General features: G+C 34.2%; 1 protein-coding gene across 4 annotated transcripts in view; it reads left to right on the top strand.

The window, feature by feature from the left end:
• Positions 1-13,543, top strand: part of LOC149838107 (yacP-like NYN domain protein) — a 79,464-nt gene extending 65,921 nt beyond the window's left edge. For 2 of the 4 annotated variants that reach the window (XM_090006379.1, XM_090006377.1), the window contains 3 exons: positions 7,281-7,327; positions 8,292-8,336; positions 13,128-13,543. In XM_090006379.1, coding sequence (XP_089862505.1) covers positions 7,281-7,327; positions 8,292-8,336; positions 13,128-13,233 — 198 coding nt within the window. In that variant the 3' untranslated portion in view covers positions 13,234-13,543. The remainder of the gene's footprint in view (positions 1-7,280; positions 7,328-8,291; positions 8,337-13,127) is intronic. The other 2 variants (XM_090006378.1, XM_090006380.1) reach the window with 2 other exon arrangements.
• The last annotated feature ends 10,748 nt before the right edge of the window (positions 13,544-24,291 follow it).

The raw sequence follows: 24,291 nt of genomic DNA, 5'->3' as shown, positions 1-24,291 counted from the left end.
TGTGCAAATCTGATCAGACTTGCTGGGTTTCGAAAATCATCAAATCTGATCAGACTTGCCGAGTTGCACGGGTGTGCAAATTTGATGAGACTTGCCATCCCTTATATAGGTGCAAACTGGAGCAGATTTGCAAAGTTTTGACATGTGCAAATCTGATCGAACTTGCCGACCATTATGTGAGTGCGAACTTAATCAGATTTGCAATGTTTTGGCATGTGTAATTTTGATTAGACTTGCGTAGCTTTATTTGTGCACAAATCTGATCAGATATGCCCAATTGTTTTGTTATGCGAATCTGATAAGATTGCTCAGTTCTTTGGTATGAAAATCTGATCAGATTTGCTGACTTTTATAGTAGGCCAACCTGATCATGTTTTGCCGAGTTTTATAATTTGTAAATCTGAACAAATTTGCCGTGTATAGGTTCACATTCATTTTGGCTGCAAGCTTATGTATTTGATTACATGTTTGATTGGTTATGCATGCTCATGCAGTCTAATGCCATGTTGCAATTGTGCATATTATACATGTTAAAAGTAATATTCATAAATTTAGGTAGTCATACATAATTTTGCAAAATTACATATGCCTACTTGTAAATTCCCATTTTACTAATCCCTATTTAAATAGGTGATTAAGGTTAATGAAAGATCGTGCTCTCCCTCTCTCTCTCTTTTCTCTCCTCTCTCTCTCTCTCGTCTCTCTATAATATATCAAAGCTTGTTAGTTTCAACATGGTATTAGAGCGGGTCTCCCTTCTGGGATGACGCTGCTGCTGATCGTGGTGATGCTGCTGTTGATCGTGGATCATGAAGAAGGATCAGGTGTCGTGGATCATGAAGAAGGATTGGATGTCGTGATGCTACTGCTTGTAGATCTTGAAGAAGGATCAGATCATGTTTGATCATCGTAAATCATAAGAAGCAATAAGATCTGAAAACAGTGATTGGATTTGAAAATAAAATAGATCACGATTCAGATCTGATTGGTGTTGTCTTGGGTCAAGAAAAAATTTAATGGAAGCTGTAAAACTATGTTGCTGTTGGCGATCAGATCTGAAAATAGTGATCTGATCTAAAAAATAAAATAGATTGTTGTTGAATGCCTGCAATCAGATCATTACTGTGGAGATTAAATGGTCGTTGTCCCAGTCTTAAAGTCAGACACTCTTTGCTTAAAAAAATTTTGTGGTCATGGTGATGATCTGATCACTATTCAGATTTGGAAGCAAATTATGCATGACACTAGTTGCGTGGAAATAACTGAGCTGTTAAAATAATTTTTTTGGTTATGTTCAGTTGTCCTTGGTGAGCAAATTAAATTTTTTTTGTTGTTCATGGCTGAGTTGTGTGCTTATGACAATGACCAAAAAGGAGAGGTCATTGACAGATATAAGACCTTTGCGAATCTATTTTCATATGGATCTTCAGTTAGGTTGGATGATACTAATTATGCAAGGTGGTCTCGCACCTTCATGATGTCGATTTCTGGCCATCGAGAAAAGCACGTCCTGTTGGAATTGGAACCCACTGAAAGAACCGGAAAGTATGCCACCTGGGACGAAGACAATGACATCGTGATATCATGGATAATGAACAATGTACAACCTCATATAGCTGGTGGACTGATTTATTATACCTCATCTAAACAAATGTGGGACAATCTTCGTGATACATATTCTCATGAAACCAGTGTGAGTCATATTCTACAAGTTGAGCAGAAGATTTACGAATTGCAGCAAGGAGAACAAACTTTGGCCCAATACTATGCCTCTGTTAAATATGCTTTTGAGAGGCTAAATGCAACAGACCGTTATGTTGCACCAAACAAAACGCTCATCAGGAGCATACTATGGTTGCCTGGTTTCTTATAGGGTTATCATCTGAATTTTTAGTTGCCAAAGTTCAAATGCTAATTAGTTATGATGTTCCTACTCTTGCAGAAGCCTACAATCGTCTGAGTAGGCTTGCCATCACTCTTCCTCAAACCCAATTTGAATCACAGGCATCAGTCCTAGCAATCACCTCAGGCCGTGGAAGAGGTACTTTCTTGATTTTTTGAGGAAGGGGTTGTGGTCACAGTATAGGAGGTAGATGAAGGCTTTAATGCACATATTGTGGTAAACTAGGACATCTCGAAGGCTTTAATGCACATATTGTGGTAAACTAGGACATCTCGAAGACAAATGCTGGGATAAGATTGGTCGATCTCCTATCCCATCGCCTAAATCGAATGTGTCTAAGGCTCAAGTTGCTAAACTCGAGGCAGAGACTCCCACTACCTCTTCCAGTGATTCGGTTATCCTCAGTCGTGCAGAGTACAATGAATTGTTTTCTCACCGGTTCCCCAGTTCGAGTGCTCCTATGCCTATTGCCGATGTTGCATGTTTTGCAGGTGATAGCCTGAGTTATCAAGGTAGTAGATGGATTATTGATTCAGGTGCTTCTAAACACCTGCGTGGGACTCCCCATAATTTTTCAAAGTTAAATCCTATTGCTGAACCTTATAATATTATACTAACTGATGGGAGGTCTTCTTCTGTTGTAGGCCAAGGAAACATTTACATATCTCCGACACTTCAATTGACTAATGTTCTTCATGCTCCTTCATTTTCTCAGAATTTACTGTTTGGTAATCGTATTGCTAAGGAGCACAACTGTAGGGTGATATTTGATCCTGTGTGGTATTTTTCAGGACTTGCTGACGGGGAAGAGGATTGGTGGAGGCCGTGAGGAGGGTGGTGTCTACTATCTACATCAGCCAGTTGGATCCATGAACTCTGTGTCTGAGCCATCTTCTAGTACCTATCAGTGGCATCTTTGTCTTAGTCATGTTTCTTTGCTAAAGCTTCATAGACTTATTCCTCAGATTTCTTCGTTTGACTCATTCCAGTGTGACGCCTATCAATTGGGCAAACATCACAGAAGTTCCTTTCCTTCTAGTCAGAGTCCATCGAGTCAAGGAATGTTTGAGATTTTATATGCTGATGTATGGGGACCTAGTAGAGTTCCTAGTAGATATCAGAGTCGTTATTACGTAGTGATTATTGATGATTTTTCTAGATTGTTATGGGTTTTCTGTCTTGTCATTTCTAGATTGTCTTGTTATATCTGTGGTTGTTCATTGTGGGTGGAGTTTATGTTAGTTAGATGTGAAGAACGCCTTCTTGTATGGTGATCTGTCTGAGACCGTGTACATGCCTCAACCTCTCGGGTTTGAGGTTCAGGGGGAGTGTAGCAAGGTGTGCAAACTAAAAAAGGCCATATATGGTCTAAAACAAAGTCCACATGCATGGTTTCAGAAGTTATTTGAAATTATGTCTGCAATTGGCTTCAATAGGTTAGCATCGGATCACTCATTGTTTATCAAGAAGACCTCTATTGGTATTGTGGTTATGGTTGTGTATGTGGATGATATTATTCTTACAGGGAGCAGTGCGAAGGACATCTCAAACACAAAAATTCATCTTCAGAAACACTTTATCACAAAAGATCTTGGTTCTCTCAGATATTTCTTGGGCATAGAGGTGGCCGGAAGCAGGGAGAGGTTAGTTTTATCACAGAGAAAGTATGTGCTTGATTTACTACATGAAACAGGGATGTTAGGTGCCAAACCAGCCAACATACCAATGGATCCTAAACTTCATATGCATGATGAACAAGCAGAACCGATTGATAGCAGAAGTTTTAGATCTTTAGTTGATAAAATTTTATATGTTAGTGTAACAAGGCCAGGTATCTCCTTGGTCATAAGCAAGATAAGCCAATTCATAGACAAACCAACCCGAGTGCATTGACAGGCAGCTATGATGATTCTCAGGTATTTAAAATCCTCTCTTGGAAAGAGATTGCTATATAAACAAAGCTCCAACTTTGATATAATTGCGTACTCCAATGCGGACTATGCAGGGGCCATCGATGATAGAAAGTCCACCACCGGGTTCTGTGTGTTTGTAGGAGGAAACTTAATTATCTAGAGAAGTAAAAAACAGGTGGTGGTAGCTCGTTCGAGTGCTAAACCAAAATATAGAGCTATGGCTCAAACAACTGCTGAAATGATGTGGGTTAGGTCTATTCTGAGAGACTTACAAGTGATGATTCCATCCCCAATGTTGATGATGTGTGATAATAGAGCAACCACCTATATAGCGAACAATCTAGTCTTTCATGAGAAGATGAAACACATTGAAGTTGATTGTCACTGTATATGTGACTTAGTGCAGTTGGGGCATATTTCTACTAGTCATGTGACTTTTGAGGACCAAGTTGCAGATGTCTTCACCAAACCTATCACAAGTGCAGGTTTTTCAAGATGCTGCAGCAAGCTGAGCATGATAGATATATATGATCCAACTTGAGGGGGGGGGGGGCGGAGGGTGTTAAAAGCAATATTCATAAATTTAGGTAGTCATTACATAATTTTGCAAAATTACGTATGCCTACTTGTAAATTCCCATTTTACTAATCCCTATTTAAATAGGTGATTTGGGGCATATTTCTACTAGTCATGTGACTTTTGAGGACCAAGTTGCAGATGTCTTCACCAAACCTATCACAAGTGCAGGTTTTTCAAGATGCTGCAGCAAGCTGAGCATGATAGATATATATGATCCAACTTGAGGGGGGGGGGGAGGGTGTTAAAAGCAATATTCATAAATTTAGGTAGTCATTACATAATTTTGCAAAATTACGTATGCCTACTTGTAAATTCCCATTTTACTAATCCCTATTTAAATAGGTGATTAGGGTTAATAAAAGATCGTGCTCTCCCTCTCTTTCTCTACTCTCTTCTTTCTTTCTCTCTCCTCTCTCTCTTTTTTCTCTCCTCTCTCTCTCTCGTCCCTCTATAATATATCAAAGCCTGTTAGTTTTAACAATACACATGAATATGAAGTTTACTTTATGTTTATGTAAATATGATCATATGCATGTTTGAATATTTATCCATGAAATTGATCATGTTAATGTGTTTTGCGAGCATCGATTGGTATGCGTTTGGTTTCATGTGCATTCATTTGTGTGTTTGAATGTGCATTGTGAAAATGTTTTGAAATAAGGTGTGTGTTGCATGTTCACTGAAATTTTGCAAGAGATGAATAAATCACTTTTGAGATGTGTAGGTGGTCATATGTGAACCACTGCGGGCCATGTAGGCTAGGAGCATGCATTGCTCCACTTATTGTTTATTTTATTTATGCATTGCAAAATTTACTTTTGAAAATTAATGGTTTTCTAAAATTAATTGCACTGTTAAAATTATGCGGGCCAGGGCCCAAAATCGGTCTTGCATGTTGATTTGCAAAACGGTTCTTGTGTAAAGAACTTAAAATTATTTAAAAAGGTAAAATAGACCAAACAGTGTAATCAATTTCTTCTTTGATATACCTTATACAGTATGAGAATCTTGGATGACGATCTTTGGGGATCGTGAGGATACTAAAACTCCGTGTGCGATTGTACCCCTAAAGCCGATGTGGTGGTTTACTTCCTGGCCACGGTTTTAGGAAGATTCAACTACTTTGCCTGGGGGTGGTGTTGTTGACTCAACTATAGTTATTGGTATATCAAGAACGTGGCCTCAGTGGATGTTGATTTTCCTGGTGTCCCGACATTAGATGTTGATTTCTAATGTTTTGATGGATGATGTTGATTCCTGATATCGGTCGATGAACGAGTCTGGAACCCGGGTAATAAAGTACAAATTGTGTGTTAAACTATATTTGGGAACCTAATTTAGACTTTGTGTGCATTTAATAGGGACATGCGTATAAAAGTAATTTTGATAAATAACATAATAAGTTATTCATGCATGTGCATTGAATCATGCATCTTTACTGTTCAACATTAGTTCATGCATTATGCATATTTGGCTTTGTATAATACTTGTTTCAGCATAATATTTTGTTTAAATGCCTGAATGGTAAGTTGATTTTGGTAAGTTGTTAATTGTGATATTCATCTAAAATTTATGCATGAATTTGGTTTATGCTATTTCTTTTACTATTTGGATTTTTAGAGGAATTCGTACAAAGGACTTTGGTTCTTACCTATTTTTATAAAACTTTTTTATAGGTTTGGTTAGATGCTCAGCGATGTCCTAACTAGCTGTCTGGAGATTGCGAGCCCTATGACTGGTTTCTGGTTTTCTGACAAGATGGCTCCTATGAGATAGTCGCTTTTAGTGTCTTGGTCTACTTGACATTTTTATTAAATTAATAACGCTTGATTATTCTTCTTTTGATTCAATGCATGGTTTGTGGTTTGATATAGTAAATCTATGAGGCCCCAGATCCTTGGGTTTGTTTTCGCAATTGTTAAAAAAAAAACCATTATTTTTATGAGGGTTAGCTAGGGTCGTTACGATCAGAACCTATCGACAATCATACTATGAAGCACTTTAGTAGAACCTCTAAGCCACTTGATAGGTTCATTTCATGTGATTCTTTTTCTCCTAAATATAGAGCCTCCTTTATTGCCATCCATTCTTACTTTGCGCCTGCCAACCCTGATAGGTTCATCTCATATGATTCTTTTGCTCCTAAATATGGAGCCTCCTTTATTGCCATTATTACTTTGAACTGGACACTATAGACAAGCCAAACATTATTGAGTGGGTTGAAGCTATCAAAATCGAATTAGAGGCTCTTCAAAAGGTTAAAACTATCAGGTTAAAACTAAATGAAACCATAGGATGCAAATGGATTTATAAGGTTAAAACTAAATGCAATCAAACACTCAACCACTGTAAAGTTAGATTAGTTGTCAGAATATTATATAGATTATGAGGAAACCTTTGCCCTAATAACTGGTATGTCCACTGTTAGGATGCTGATGCTTATAGCTGTTGCCTTTATTAGGAAATGACTGTTTTCCCAAATGGATGTCAATAATTCTTTTTTAAGTGGAGATTTACATGAAATTTATATGGATACTCCTTTTGGATTTTAGGTTCCAGCAAGATCAGTTCTTCCTTTGCACAAGGCATTGTGTGGTTTGAAATGAGCAATGTGGAATTTGCTCAATTTATGTTAAAATCTGGTTTTAAGTCATGTTATACTTGCATTTCAATATTTGTCAAGTCATCTTCTGAAGGTATTATAATTTTGTTACATTTAATCATTACTTTTTAGTTATTTAATTTTTTTTCAGTAACTGTTGACATTTTTTTTCCTTCTAGCGCATGCATCATATCATTCAATGTGGAACCATTTGGTAATCAGTTGGCTCATTTCTTTGTTTCACTTTAGCACTTGATATTTTATTGTTTTATCTTATCTTTAGATAAAGGCTTCACAGAAGGAATTTGAACAGATTCTTGATGAAAGCAGGTTTGTCTCAATGATGTGCAATTAGTGAAATTTAAACATCTAATTTGACTAGTGCTTTTCTTGTAATTGTATTAAATATTTGAAAAGTTTGCAAATGCCTGCCTAACATTTGAAATATTACAAATGGACAACTGAGTTTATAAGCTAATTCTCACATGCCTTGGCTAACTCTAATACTTTAGCTCTGGTCAGACCTTTGTAGTCATTATAAATTGACATTTTACCCCTGCCAGGCCCCTTACCATCCTTTTCTCTTAGGGGTTAAACCGAGAGTTCTATTACAGTTTTCAACCAGAGAACCACCATCATAGCTAGTGCTATCGATCCACCAATGCATCTTGTTGCTTTAACTAATCCACTACAACTGTGCTAGAGTCACTTCTCTCTCTGCCTGAACCAATCTCATCGCTCTTCTCTCTCTCTCTCCATCTATGCCTCGGTAAGAAATGGGTACGGTCTGCCATTGACCTTGGTGTTTGAATATGTTGATTTTATTTTATTTTTATTTTTATTTTTTTTGTATTTGTGGAATTTAGGTTCAGACATTGGTGCTTCTTTCTTCAGTATTTGGTTGGTTTTCATCTCATATTTCATTGCGTTTTCCAACTTTATTGGGATTTAAGGGGGATTAGTGATAAGGAGCTTTTCTGGCTGTGTTCCAATGGATAAATGTGTTTTCATTGAAGGGAGGGGATTCTCCAGTGTGTACTGCAATGAAACCCTCGTTTTCAACCATAGGAAAGATGGGGATGATGAAGGGCTGCAGAAGGGGTAAAAAGGTCAATTTACAACAGGCAACTGGGGACTAACCAAGGTTGAAGGGGTAGAGTTAGGGTAAGCGGGTCTTTGAGAATTACTTTCTAAACCAAGCGGCCATTTGTAATATTTCAAATGTTAGGTGGGTATTTGTAAATAGAGCAAAGGTTAGGCGTGTATTTGTAATTTGTTTTAAATATTTATGCAGGTCTCTCTCCTATGTGGACACTGTTGTGTGGTATTTGCCTAATTGGTACAAATTTCTTCTAGATCAATTAGAAAAACTTCTTAAAGAATAAATTGAGCCATATTTAGTTGAGAATGAGCTACTTGGAATATATTATCATTAGGAGAAAAGGGAATACATGATCATTTAAAGAAGTGGTTAATAAAATTCTTCTCTATAAAAAGTTAAAATTTTTGTGCATGTTATTATTCCCTTTTCCTTTTGTAGGTGTAATATAGTTGTAATTGTTAGGACTGAAGGTATATATATACACACATGCACACACACATACAACGGCGTATCATTGGACGCACTGGACGTCGAATGAGCCCAGCATGCCCGATTATACTTTTTTATTTTTGTTTTTTATTTTTGGACCTTTAGTGGCTGTCCAGGACAGCCACTAAAGGCCCTAAAAATGAAAAAATAATGCGCACCGCTGATCGCGTGCGCAATCAATGGCACGCGTTGCATCCGACTTAACGTCAAACTACTTATGAGTTCGACATTACGCCTTACTCTCTCTCTCTCTCTATATATATATATATATACAGATTTTTTAAGGGGCTTTAAAAAGCAACAGCCCACAAGGCACTAAATATTCATGATTCAAAACATCATAATTTTAGATTGAAATAACACGATCCAAGCTTTGGTTTTGGCCAATAAACCATGCTGAACACATCTATGTGGTCACATTGATTCGATAAAGCTTGAAACTGTGGTGTCTAGCTCAATAGTTCCGTGCCTTCAATAGCACCAAATATAAACCCTATAATATATATATATATATATATATATATATATATACACACACACACACACACACACACACACACACTCGTGGGTAAGGAACCCTTCAATAAAAAAACTATAATATATTTTATTTTTTAATGTTTTTTGTACATCTGACCCTTCAGATGAGATCTACATGTTTGGGTTAGTAGAAATCAGTGCTTGGATCATGTTATTCTACCAGGTATGTAAGATTTTTGCAAGGGTTGAAATATTAATGGCCTAGAATGTACCAAAATTTCAACCCTCATAAAATTGTATTTTTATGTCGAAAAAATATGATCTAAGAGTTGATTCCTACTATTTTAACCATGTTTGATCACATCCATGGGGTTAGATTTAGTCAAAACAACTTTTTAAGCCCTTAAGAGGCATGTGTTGTTGTAAGCCCTTAAGAGGCATGTGTTGTTGTAAGCCCTTAAGAGGCATTTGTTTATATTTTTTTCATACTTCATTACATGGTATCAGAGCCTTGAAAAATTTCATATGATTGTTCAAAATCAATTTCAAAGCAATATTTTCATTCTTAGATCCGACTCGGGTGGTGAATACTTATCAAATGAATTTCAAAATTATTTTAAAAAAAAGGATGTCACCAAAAATCGTGTCTTAGAACTTTTCAACAAAATGGACTAGTAAAAAGAAAACATAGGCATATTATAGAAACCATTAAGACACTACTTATCTCTAAAGATATTCCAAAAAGTTTTTAGGCCGATGTCGCTCTACCATCAATCTATTTGATAAATAAAATGCCCTCATCATCCTTAAAAAATGTATCTCCATATGAAAAATTATTTAAAAGCACCCGATTTCAAGCGTTTGCATGTTTTTTGTTGTAAATGTTTTGTTCTCTTAAATAAAAGAGATAAATTGTCCCCAAAAGCCATTGAATGTTTCTTCGTGGGTTATGGAGAAAACCAAAAAGGTTATAGATGTTTTGACTTTAAAAATAACAAACTGTATATTTTTAAGGATATGACTTTTAAAAAAAATAAAAATACGCTTAAGAAAATTAAGGAGAAATAGGAAGTAGATTATACTTTTCTATTTGATCTCTTACCACAAGAAGAGTTAACTTCTTATGATGTTTCTTTGAATGATAATGGTGATAATACCTTGAATGATAATGAAGATGGTGATAATAGTGGACATTCAAATTATGAGAATGACAAATCACCAATAAGAAATGATAATATTGTTGATCGACCCATATAAATATATACTCGGCGCGAGCAAAGAAATTCTCCAAGTGCTTTAGAAAAATACTCATATAATTCTTTTATAGAAGAAACCCCGCTTAGAAGATCCAATCGTATCTTTATCCCACCAAGTAGGTTTATATCTTATGACACGTTGACACCAAACCATAGAGCATGTTTAATAGCTTTACATTTCTGTTATGAACCATCACATTATAATGAAACCAAAAACCTTCCACAATGGGTTGAAGCAATAAATGCATGACTAGATGCCCTTAAAAAGGCTAAGACATGAGAAGTAGCTTCATTACCTTTAGGAAATAAATCTATAGGATGTAAATAAGTTTTCAAGGTTAAAACAAAGAGGGATGGGACCTAGAAAGATATAAAGCTAGGTTAGTGGCCAAAGGATATTCTCAAGAATATGAAATTGACTATAAAGAAACCTTTGCACCAGTACCTAGAATGACTAGTGTTAGGACACTCATAGCCATTGCATCTATTCAAAAGTGGCCCATATACCAATTTGATGCTAAAAATGCTTTTCTAAATGAAGAATTAAATGAGGAGGTTTATATGGATTCTCTGCCGGGGTTTTGTATTAAAAAAGGTAAAACTCTTGAATATGGTCTTAAATAAACTCCTAAGGTTTGGTATGATAGATTTAATAATGTAATAAATCATCTTGGTTTTTATTCTTGCTATACTGACACTGCTCTTTTTCACAAAAGTACAAGTTCTGAAGTTGTTATTCTTCTACTTTATATAGATGATATGATAATCACCGGAAGTGACAAGCAGAGAGTTAGTGATATTAAAAATGTTTAAAATTTTTTTTGATATGTTTGATTTAATATTTTTAAAATATTTCTTAGGTATTGAAGTTGCTTACTCTCTCAGAGGGTATATTTTTTCTCAAATGAAACTTGCTGCTGATATTTGCACTAAATCTAACATTTCAAATGATAAGAAGATAGAAACCTCTAAAGTGATTAATGCCAAATTAAGACTTGAAGATAAGACTCTTCTCGAAAATCCTACACCTTACCACCAACTAATCAAGTCACTTACTTACCTGTCTATCACTAGAACATATATAACTTATGCAATTCATTATGTCAGCCAATTTTAGCATGCTCTGACCACTATGCATATGAGTGTTGTATTAAGAATTGTCAGATGTATCAAGAATACTAAAACAAAGGGAGTTTTCTTATCCTCATCTTCTTCCTTAGATTTACTTGTTTATACTGTCATTGATTGGGGAGAAAATCCTAATGATAGAGTCTTAACTACGGGTTTTTTGTGTATTTTTAGGAGACTTTAATTTCATGGAGATGCAAGAAGCAACAAAAAGTATCTTTGTCATCAACATAAGATGAGTATCATGTGATGACTACGACAACTATGGAGCTTGTATTGCTAAGAAGTCTTCTCAAAGACATGGGAACAATAATCTCAAAACCTTCGAAGATGTGCGATAATAAGAGTGCAATTTACATTGCAAGCAATCACACATTCTATGAACGAACCAAACACATTGAGATGTATTGTCATTATGTACGTGATAAGTATCTGAGAGAAATTGTTGAGTTGCTGTATGTTACATCAGAGTACCAACTGATTGATTTTTTCACCAAAGCTCTTCTTGCACCTCGGTTTATCTTTCTCCTTAACAAACTTTCGATTATTTCACCATAAGTTTGAGGAGGGGTGTTAAAATGTATGTATATATATATATATATATATATATATATATATATTCAACAATAAACATTTTTTGTAATATGTAAAGCCCTATAAGGGCATTTTAATCTTTTTACATGTAATACAAAATTGCAAGTAGGAATAATTTTATTTCTTTTTTTATTTTTATTTTTCTTTTGTCTTTTTTATAATAGAGCATGGGCTCTATGGTCATTTGACTATAGAGCCGTTGGGAGCTCCCAACAGCTCTATTGGGAGCTCCCAAGTGGTCTCCTTTTTCCCTCTTGTATAAATAGGGGTGTTTCCCCCTTCATTCTTGAATGCTTGAAGCTGAAGCATATATTCAATAAAATTATATTTGTCATTTGACCATAGAGCCGTTGGGAGCTCCCAACAGCTCTGTTGGGAGCTCCCAATAGCTCTATTGGGAGCTCCCAAGTGGTCTGCCTTTTCCCTCTTGTATAAATAGGGGTGTTTCCCCCTTCTTCATTCTTGAATGCTTAAAGCTTGAGCATATATTCAATAAAATTATATTTTTTATCTTTTTGTATTGCCATTATTGGCTCTTGTATTGTCCCATCGTGGACTTGTGCTTGTGCACTTTGTGATTGTGTTGTTGTAAGGCTGTAAGCCCTTAAGAGGCATTTGTTTATATTTTTCACATACTTCATTACACTACCTACCGTGCCTAGTGGGGTCCCTCCAGTTGTCACTTTCTTCTTTATGTTAATACATGTAATATCCCTCTTTTTGTGTTTTTTGTTGTTGCTTCAAAGTTGGCGAATTTTAAGAAACAAAACATCAAGCTGTACTATGACAGTCACCTTTTCTTTGTTTTTTGTATGATTTTGCACTTGCCATGTCAAGAGTAGGATGTCTTGCAACCTTTGAGCAACTGAATCTTTGGTAGATCTTGTTTTTATTCGATGCCCAATCACTATGCTTAAAATTCATCCCAAGATAGAATCATTGGGACTTCTCTGCTTATGGCTGGGTAATGAATTAAATTTACTGACTTTTCTCCTGTATTTTTTTCATTTAGAAGTTCAAATTTAACACTTTGAAGAATTTACTTGAAAGGATATTTCTATTTTTTCTCTTTTGATTTTGGCAGGTCAACTTCAGTGCAGGGGAAACTTCTGAAGCACAATTTAGATCCTCTAGTTGTTGATGCTTTGAAGGATCTTAAGAGACAGTTGTCAGACAACCAACTGAGATGACTCTCTAGTTTCTGGTTTAATTTCCTCCATTTTAATATATGACCAGGGTCAGATAATTGCAGAAGCGCAGTCAGGCAACAAAAACTGGCAGTCAATTTTATGATCTCTATTTTGATTCATTGAAAAGCATTAGGAGACGTGCAAGTAGTGTCAGATAGCTAGCATAGGTTATGACTGTGTATAGGTTTTTTTCCTCTGAAATTCATGTGTCTTCACTGAAGCTTAAACCCAAGCTTATCAATGGTCTTGGCTGTCATTGTTAAGCACCATGTAATGGCATTCATAAAATTAATCTGTATTGGTTGTCTGATCAGTCTCAGTTGAGAACTGTCTTCTGTTTCTGAAGTGAGATCTATGTGATCTGCTTTGTCACCATTTAGCAGAAAGCAAGATCAAGTTTGGTACTTCAATTTTTAAATCTACATTTTTACTTTATGTTTAACTTTAGATTTTAACCAATTTTTTAATATAATCGTCATAGATCTACAATGTCAAACATTGCTTTCAGTTTGATGATTTAATCTCATGGTATGCCACCTGACTGCTTAAGCTAAACTGTCAGCTAACGTGACATGGACTCAACTAGCAAAATGGCTCTATCTTTCTCGTTTTTATTTAAATATAAGGATAATTGGACAAACTGCTAAACTTGATCTTTCAAGAATTAGCGTTCCTTAGAAATGGTGTGATATTAGTTGCTTGTACGTTATAAATGCAAGAGGTAAAAATCTTTACTCAGGATCAAACTCACTTGTTGCTTAATATCTATTCTGGAATTAAAAAATTTTAGTTAACAATGTTCAACTGGAGAAGGAACAAGATAAGTTACGATTTATGATGCGCAGGAACATTGGCTATCTATTGTATTGAAAACGTTCCCATGTAAAATCCCTGGTCCTCCCTGAATTCTAACATAGGCCTCTATCACTCTGGATTTACATTTACCTTCCGCTAGCTACCTAGATAGGAATCATTGAGCTTCAATGAGGGAAAGGGTGAGACCAACTTGAGGAATTTAAAAGAGCAACCATGATATAACATATTCACATGGAAGCATATGTTTGTTATCCTCATATACGTTCCTTGATAGTGATTCGTTTTATAGTTGTAATTGCATTCATGCACTAATACCATGCAACCATTCAGTAGTTTTATTGGAGGTTTGGTATTATATGGACTTCAACTGCTCAAAAAAATCTGGGGGGATTTTAATCTTAACTGGGAGGATCTCAATTTCGGTAGATATTGCAGTTGCATCGCATTTCACTTGGCAGGGTAAGAAATGGAAGTTTATCTGGAGAGTTTGGGTTTTCTGAGCTTGGAAGCTAATCTGGTCCGAAAGGAATCATCATCGGTTTCCAGATATTAGGACTGATCACACTGAACTTTGTGCTCAACTCAGATGTGAGGTCACGTCTAGAGCTCATCAAAAGTGGCCAGGAACAACGATAGATTGGATCGGGGGAAATCACATCAACGTCTAGCGGATCTGATTTTTCTTTCCAGGGGAGCATCCCTTATGTTGTTTTCTGATTTTCTGCTTCCCTACATGCCTCGTGCTGCCCTGTTAGAGGCTGCAAGCGGCTGTTTCATGCTGCATACAGAATTGAGTTCCGTTCCGGTGGACTGATCCCTTTTCTTGGAGTAGGGTCGGTGGCATTGGGTGGTCGGACCTGCTGTTTCCCTATTCCTGTTCTCCCCTTTCTGTTATGTTTTTATCTTTTATGATGACTCTAACTGGACTCCGGTTGCTAGACTTCTCGTCATCCTGCCCTCATGCTTCTATACATGTATGAAAGAATTACATTTTCTCAAAAAAAAAAAACATGCTCTTAAAAATCGATTATTGAACTAAGGCTCTATTTTGGAACCGGTAGCTGGGATGGGAGTTTATGCATTTGGTAAAAATGTGCTGGTGGTTGTATGGAACTGCTAGCTGGGATGCAGGGACGGACCCAGAAACTTTTATTTTGTGGGGGAGGGTGGATTCGGCGGGGGCAGTGCAGTTCTAATGTAGTTCCGTCTCTGCCTCTGCTGGGATGGGAGTTTTACACATTTAGGAGAGGACGTGATACTGTCTCCCCTTTTTATTCGAACTACAAGCTGGATTTGTGGCAACTACCACCTCCTACAGGTGGTACCTGCCAAATCCAGGATTTTACAACTACCACTTTTCCAAATGCATGAACTCCTAACTACCAGTTTCTGAATGGAGCCTAAGGCCAGGTTTAGAAGCAAGAAAAAATCTCATAAGAAAAGAAAAAATTGCCTATGCGAAGTTTTGATATGCGTTTTTTTTTTCAAATGAAAACTTTTTGCTTGTTTGTGTGTAATAAGAAAATTAGGGTTGAAAACTCTTTCCCTCTCTTTATTGGAGAGAGAGAGAGAGAGAGAGAGAGAGGTGCACTGGAGGAAGAGAAAGATGAAGATGGAGGAAGGCAGTAAAGTGGCAGCGAATAGAAAAAATGCTTTGAAGGTGAAGAGCAATACAAATTTACAAATGTCGAATGCACATTTGACTGCAAAATAAGATTGTTACTTCAGCGAATGTGGAGCGGGAGAGGCGAATCAACATTCGACTAACCAATGACTAAGCAAAACCAAGATGCTTCTACATGCTGTTATCTCTGCCACAATGCAAGATCGGAATGACGTTCCGACTTTGTCTCACTGAAAATCATTTCGTGGACTGTGAGGGGCCTTTGACGCTCTTCTGCCAATCTTGAGGTCATATCTTTAATGAATAAAGTAAGCTATGACATCTTTTTATATGAGGTCAAGTTAGAGCAGTCTCGCTTCTACTCTTAAAAAAAAACGTTTCAGTACTTGTAAATTTTTTTTTAATTTCAGTTCCTGTGCATATGGGATCCAAGGAAAATAAAGTTAGATCTACTTTGGTCATTGACCAATTTCTTACAGTTTTAGTCGACAAAGGATGAGATATTTTTGTGGTCTCAGCTATCTATGCTCAAAATTCAGAGAAGATTATTATAGAGTTCATTGTAGCAACATTAAATTTCATATCCTTGGCTTCTTCTCGCTGATTGGAATGCAACTAGATGTTCTCAGGAGTGACTTTTATGACCTGGGCTTAAAATTAGTGCTGCAGAGTTTAATTAGGCAATAAATATAACTTAAATGACTGTACCATACGGCAAAAATGATGTACTTTTCTAAAAACCTCAGAATTTGCCAAAATCTGCCCTATGATCAAAGCCCCCGAATAGCTAACTTTGTTAAGACCTTTTTACCCTTTGCATGTGTGAAACTAACAAAGTTCACGCAATATATTGTTCCGCTCATCGGGTATCACAAACTCCCGTTTAAAAGGAAGTCCACACAATTTTTTTTGGATATCACGAAGTTAGAATAATAATATTTGTGAACATCATTTTAAGCTCAAACATCAAAACTTCGCAAATACCTAACTAAGTTGGCATATATATCTTTCAAATATACAAAGTTACTCTCAAATATATGAGGTTTATTTGAAATATCCGATTTTTCTACCAAGAGATTCATAAATACATATCAATCTGCCCAAATTTTTGGCATGTGAACCTACGTAATTTTGCATGCTTTGCTGAATCATATAAAGTAGTTTTTGTTTATTTTGTTTTTCTTTTTTGTTTATTTAAAAAAAAAACGTAACCCATACCCTAAGCATTTTCTTTCTCCTATTGCAGTGAGTCATGTGAATTTTTTTTGCTGCATTCCGACGACATTGTTGTATCATCCTTCTCATCGACTTTTTCAGTTAAGTCAAAAGTTGAGTTCAATACAGATAATATATATGCATGTTTTCTTTTTAAATGTGAGCATTTAATAGCAACATTCATATTTGTGTTTGGTTGTTGTTGTGAATGTTTTTCTCTATTTTATTTAATATTTGCTACCAAATTTAATGTTTAGGTTTGCTATGTTTAGATTTTTTCATGTATATATATTTGTTTGTGTTGTAGTTGATTTATGTTTATTTGTTTGTCCTTTAGTTAATATTCAATATTTTTTGTTGGTCTAATGGGGCAAGAGTTTATTGTACACAACCATTGAATAGGGTTTAGGGGGTTATTGTGCATAGTTGGTTTTCAGAGTGGTTGTTGTATGTAGTTATGTTAGTTAAATGTATGAAGTGTATATAGATAGTCCTTTCATATATGCTGTTTTCATTAGATGAATGATATGTTGTTTGGTTGGTTCAAGCAGTTAAAGATAGATTTTAAAATGGTTAGAGTACACTATCATAATATTGATCACCCCTACTTGAAAATTTATAATCATCTCAAAAAACAATAGCTATAAGAAATTTATGACTTTTGATGTCTTATAAAATCGGATATGTGGAAGAGTCAATGATTCTTCAATATAGTTTTTTTCTGAACCTAGATAGCTAACATATATGGATGGATGTGTTAGATGATGTTGATGTGAAATCAATATTATTTTGTGGTGATATTTACTTAGTTGCTCATAAAGCTAAAGAAGAAGTGGATAGTGTGCATCTATCTGAGGTATCATTTATCGAGTTCAGTCCTTTGACGATCATCCAACTGTCTTAAAAAGTGAACAATATTGACGTCCTAAACATTCAGCTTAGGCACGCGAAAGTTGCTTTAACCGATTAAGAATATAGATATTCGACATGCAAGCAATGAAGAATGAACAATTGATATTGCACATAATCAAGATATCACTACAGAGAATGTGAAACCACATGGGCAAACCAGTGCCAGTGATCTTCATCACAGTATTGTGAATGACATTCAGCCTTCCTAGGCAGATAACAAAATTAAGTATAAGTTGTTGGACTTTGTAATTTATGTAGTAATTTGAATGGACTTCATAAACTCTGAGTATATGCTAGTAAAGTTTTTATGGTTAATCTTGAATGCTGAAAATGAAAGAATATAAGAAATCGCTAGATACAATAAATTTTGGTTTAGTTTATGCAACCAAGCAATCAATTAGTGGTAGCAGCTATCATGTTGACAATAGAGAATCAGATGATATCGATAATGATGAGTATTCCATGTTGATGAGAGAAGAGGAAGTTAATGATGACTTGGGACAAATGACATTTGAGAAGTCGAACACTTGATATGTTGTATAACCTATATGAACATTTGTTGGACAATGTAACTATTTTATGTTATTACATCAATGAGACGTGGTTGAATAAGTTCTCATTCGATGGATTCTCCTACAATAAAGATCAATTGAAAAACATTGAAGTTAAGACATCTCATTTTTATGACGACTTGCTTAATGAACAACTTAATGATTGTGAATATTTTCAGTGGCTAACAACAAGCTCAAATGATTAAAAAATTTCTTTCAGCAAAAGGTATAATAATTTACAACATTGTCATGAGTTTTTAACAGATCATGTGATCAGGAATAACTATAAAACAAAGTTACTAAAGATTTGCAATACAGGAGTACTATCATATGTATGAAAAAGAACCCACAAATAACAATTAATAATGCATGAAATGCATATCACATTATCATAAAATCATGCATTTATATATACTTTTATAGCTTAAGTACTTGTGTTTATGTTGTTTAGGTATAAAGGAGCTCGGTTCGAATTTCGTCAGAATTTGAGTTAAAACGATAAAATTAGAGCATTTTCTAGAAAACAGATCTGTATCGATGCAAAGTGGATCCAGATCCGATCCAAAACCATATAAAATGGAGTCAAATCTGACCCACACATCATCTAAAAATATCAAAATTACCCTCTAAAAGTGGCACAGGTGTTTTTTAAGAATTTTAGATAGTTTAGGTACTGTTTTGAAAATAGTTATAATTTAGGCCTTCTTTTATAACTTTTATTAAAAATCTTTATAAATAGGGGACATCCAACCATAGATCATTGTCTTTTATCTAGGGTTTCATGCCAGCCTCCATCTCTCTTTTCTCTTTTTCTTCTTCTCCACCTCTTGGCCGAGTTCCTCTCTTCTTCCCCTCCTGCAATTTCTACCTGTACCACACTGTTTTCCATTATTTTTTTCTTTTCGTTGTTTGTTTTATGTATTTGATGCAGGTACCTACGGTTGAAATGTTCAACTTTAGATTTGGTGCGAACCACCATTTACCTTCACGTTCAGCGGCCAAGAAAGCTCCCCCGGTAATGGACCGATCTCTTTTCTTTTTTCACCGATCTTTCCCTTTTGTCAACTCAGGTTTCAGACGTGTTGTAGCAAAAAATGCAATTTTAGCAATCTAAAGGCGTTCATGGCATGATATCTGAGCTATAAGTCTACTCTTTTCTACCACTAAACTTGTCAGGCAGCCCTTGAGGTGCGCCTTTCTCCCCCTCTCTACTTTTTGGTTTTTATTTTTAGTTTTTTTAGAAAAAAAATAAAAAAATAGATTCTTGGCCATTTTTCTTTTGCGTTTCAATTTGGGTTTTTGATATTATGTGTTATTTGTCATCTAAAGTTTTTTTTAGGTCTGATCATTTTCTTGTCAGAGTTTTTATTGAGTCTTGAGTCGTCTAGGTCGAAAAACTTAACTGAAAAGGCCCTCGGGTAAGTTTGAAATTGTGAAAATTGTCTGTATTGATCTGCAAATTAGTTTATTTTTATGTTTGCATTGATTAGATTAGCTTTAGGTTAGTTTTAGATTAGTGTTGATTTTTTTATTTCAGATTTAGTATAAAATAAAAATAGATTAAATTAGATTTTATCGATTTTCATGATATTCAGGCATAGTTTTATGTTTTAGTCAAAATCGTTAGGTATAGATTAGTTTTCTTATTATTTAAGTGATTTTCAGTCCAGATTAGGTTTAGATTTAGTTTAGATTTAATTTAGAATAGGTTTTAATATTCAGTATTTGCTTAGAATTAATTAATTAGAAAAATCTAAAGTAGCCAATTAGGGGTTTTGGTAGTATTTTTAATTCTTTTAAATTTTTGGTACTTAGATCTAATATTTTCAGTTTCTTTTTATTATCAGGTTAGTTCTTTAGTGATTGAATCATGTTCTTGTTATTTTTTTGCATGTTAAGTTAGTTTTGTTTAATTATAATTGTCATTAGTTAATAATTTTTTTATGAATAGTTAGATTAATCGATAGTTAAAATAGATTAGAATAATTAGTTTATTTTATCCAGTCGATTATAATAGAGTATTTTATTCCTTGCTCTTTATTAGTTAATTATGTTATTTTAACTCTATCGCGTTATTTCCTATATTTAGTTTAGAAAATAGTTACTTAATTGTAATTATCATTTTTAATTAGATGTTTAATGTTGAGCCGATCTAGATAATAATTAATTGTTCCTTTTAGTTAGCCATTTTAATTTCCATCAAATCCTGTTTCAAAGTAGTTAGATTAGTATTGTGTTTAATTTAATATCACTAAATTAGAATAGATTAAATTTAATTAGCTTAGTTAGTTTAGATTAGCCGAATTTTCTCTTCTTTGCAATTATCGATTTTTAGCATAGTTACTAATATTTTTCGTGTAATCGTAATTTTTGTGGATAAATTCTAGATTTCATCAGTTAATTTAGTAGCTTTGTTTGATTCACGTTAGTTTAGCTTTAGTCAGTTTAATTTCAATTTGGTAGTTAAAGTAGATCTAGATTTGTTAAATTAGTAATAGCCGATCTCTTGTTTCTATATTTAAGTTATTAATTAGATTAGATAGCTTAGGTGGCTTTATTTTGTTACAAATTTGTTATATTTAGTTTTGAATTCAGTACAACAAGTTAGTACTTGTTAATTCTATAGTCTTGTTATTTAGTTAGGTCCTTGTTAGTTAAATTTTGAATCTTGAATATTAGGTTAGTTGTTTGCTTTCTTGTTTCTTGACTAGTTAGATTTAAGTTAGTTAGTTCCTTTCTTGATTCATTGAATTCACGTTAGATTAGTTGTTTTAATTAGTTAATTATTAGTGCATTAGTTATTTTTTGATAATTTAGTTTATTTTTCTAGTCGATAGAATAATATTAGAATACTCAATAATTCTTTTTGGTCGATAATTATAGTTTAGTTTTTAGTTCATAATAATTAGATAATTCATTCTTGTATTATCATTAATTTAGTTATTTATATTGTATAGTTAGATTTAATTAATTTGTTTATTTGATATTCATTTGCTTAATTATTTAGAATAGGGTAGTATAGTTTTCCTTTATTTTATTTTACAGGTCCCTATATCTATGTCAGAATAAGGAGGAGGGTGGGCTAAGGTGGATGCAAAAGAATATGATCATAAAGCACCCTGGATTTTGTTAGAGGGCCCGAGCTTAGTTTAGAATTTTTATTATTTTTGTCCTTTTTGTTTTAGTCAACATTGTAATTAAAGAATAATGCAATTTCCTTTTCGTGGTATTAATAAAGTAAGTTCTTTTGTGATTTTTTTTGCCTAAGTTCCATTTCTTGAGGAGACGATCCTACTTTTTACTCTGAACGAGTGCAAGAAGTGGTTTTAAAATTATTATTTGGTGCACAATTCTTGGTTTAAAAATATTATTTTCAAAATCGACACCAACAATCGATTGCTCCTGAAAGATCCATTGCACAAAGGTGCATAGAGCAAGGTTCTTTCAATTGAAAAAGTATCAAAGCGAGCATATAGTGGATCATTGGTCAACCTTATAGTGGAAAAAATATATTTTAAGTGGATTTCAAGTGTTATTTACATGCACATGCACGATAACCCGAAGATAACTAAAAAAAAAAATCATGAATGACATTAGTCACTATGAAAATATGGAGGTTACTTACAAACAAGCATGACGCGAGCGAGAACAAATAAAGGAGTTACTATATGGCTTATTCGAAGAGTCCTTCAAGATACTTCATGCCTATTTAAATCATTTGATGAAAGCTAACCAAGGATTCACATAAGACGTCTGGGAAGTTAAAGTTCGATCATATGGTATATATGGTGAGATAAAAAAATAATGGACGGTCAACAATTGAAATTGATAAGTTAGTAGTTGTAATTGCTTGCAAGGAAGGCCAATGACATGGATCCCGATCTGTGAATTCATGCAAGACATTTGGGAAGTCAGAGTTCGATTATATGATATGGTTGAGATAAGAAAGCAATGAACAGTCAACAAGTATATATGGATGAGCAAGTTCATTTTTTGAATGAATGAAATGAATGCAATGTATGAGCAAGTTCAATTTTGAATGAATGAATGATTGTATGATCAAGTTCACTTTTTGAATAAATGAATGCAATGTATGAGGGGGTTAATTTTTTTGAATGAATGAAATAGATGCAATGCATGAGTAGATTCAATTTTGAATGAATGAATGCAATGCATGAGAAGTTTCATTTTTTTGAATGAATAGAATGGATGTAATGTATGGGCATGCTCAATTTTGAATGAATGAATGCAATGCATGAGGTAGTTCATTTTTTGAATGAATGAAATGAATACAATGTATAAGCATGTTCATTTTTTGAATGAATGAATACAATATATGAGCAAGTTCATTTTTTTGAATAAATGAGATGAATGCAATGTATGAGCATATTTAGTTTTAAATGAATGAATGCAATGTGTGGGCATGTTCATTTGTTTGAATGAATGAAATGAAATGAATGTAATATATGAGCATATTCATTTGTTGAATGAATGAAATGAATGCATTGTATGAGCACGTTCAGTTTTGAAAGAATCAATGCATTGTATGAATATGTTCATTTTTTTTAATGAATGAAATGTATGAGCATATTCAACTTTGAATGAATGAAATGAAAGCAATATATGAGCAAATTCAATTATGGAAAGTTTAGTTAAAATAGTCAATATAAATTTGTATGAATTATCAATTAAATTGTTGATGTTCTTTAAATCTTCTATGATCTATAAATTATGTTTTATAAGTGAAGGATAGTCCTTATACAATTAACGAGATTATGCAGTTGTAAACAACTGAATTGTGTAATTGTAAATTAGTCAATTGTCTAAATGCTATAAATTGAGTACGTAAAACTGTAAACTTGCGAGGATGAGGAAGTCTACATAAAATATAGGCGAACAATAACAAATATTTGCAAGGATGAGGAAGTTCACATATAATATAGGTGAACAATGACAAATATTGGCGATAATGAGGATGTTCACATAAAATATAGGTGAACAATGATAAATATTTGCGAGTATGAGGAAGTTCACATAAAATATAGGCAAATAATGACCAATATTTGCGAAGATGAGGAAGTTCGTGAGGTATATGCGAACTTAGTCCAATATTTGCATAAAATATATGCAAACTTCATCCAGTATTTGCAAAGTTATGTGGTTCAATTTAACTTTGCATATATTTTCACAAAATTCACACATATATAACGAAGTTTGGACAAATGTATCTACAAACTTTTTGTAATTACATGTTAAAACTTCACAAATATTACACGAGATTTATAATTTTACTGAAGACTTAAATGCGAACCTCCCCATATTTTTGTAAAAGTCCCTATAAGCATTAATTATGATGCTTTGATTATTAAAATGATGCTTCAATAATAAAAAAGTGACGGTTCACATTTAGTGTTTGTTTTTGTATTAAAAAAACGATAATGAGGAAGACTTTGGAACATCAAGAGGAAGATGCCATGACTGAGGTGGTGAATGATGTTGATGGTCCTCAGCAAAATGAGCATGCTCTGGTTGGGAGAATGTGCAGAAGAGGTAATTTTGCCTCAATCTTTTGCTCAAGAGAAGAAAGGGTCTATAGAAAAACAGTAATCCAATTGGCATTAAGAAACCAATAATCGACCTTAAAATTCTATGTGAAACTATGTCTGACTGAAAATGAGCCCTTAGAAGAATAAGTGCATGCTCAAGGGTCAGATTGCAGGATTTGTAGGCTCAAGAGTCGGATTATAGAGTTGACAATTTTGTCTCAATCATTTGCTCGAGAGAAGAGATGGTCTATAGACAAAAACAATAACTCGACTGTCATTAAGAAGCCAAAGAACGAACCCCTGATGTTATGCCTTTTCCTATTTCATTAATTAATGACCTTGTGCGATGTAAGTCATCGAACCCTCTAATGTTAAGCTATGTACTGTGAATGTT

This window comes from Nuphar pumila, chromosome 5, assembly GCF_984573655.1.
Source record: "Nuphar pumila chromosome 5, dmNupPumi1.hap1.1, whole genome shotgun sequence".
Lineage (NCBI taxonomy): Eukaryota > Viridiplantae > Streptophyta > Magnoliopsida > Nymphaeales > Nymphaeaceae > Nuphar > Nuphar pumila.
This window is presented reverse-complemented; position numbering and strand designations above follow the sequence as displayed.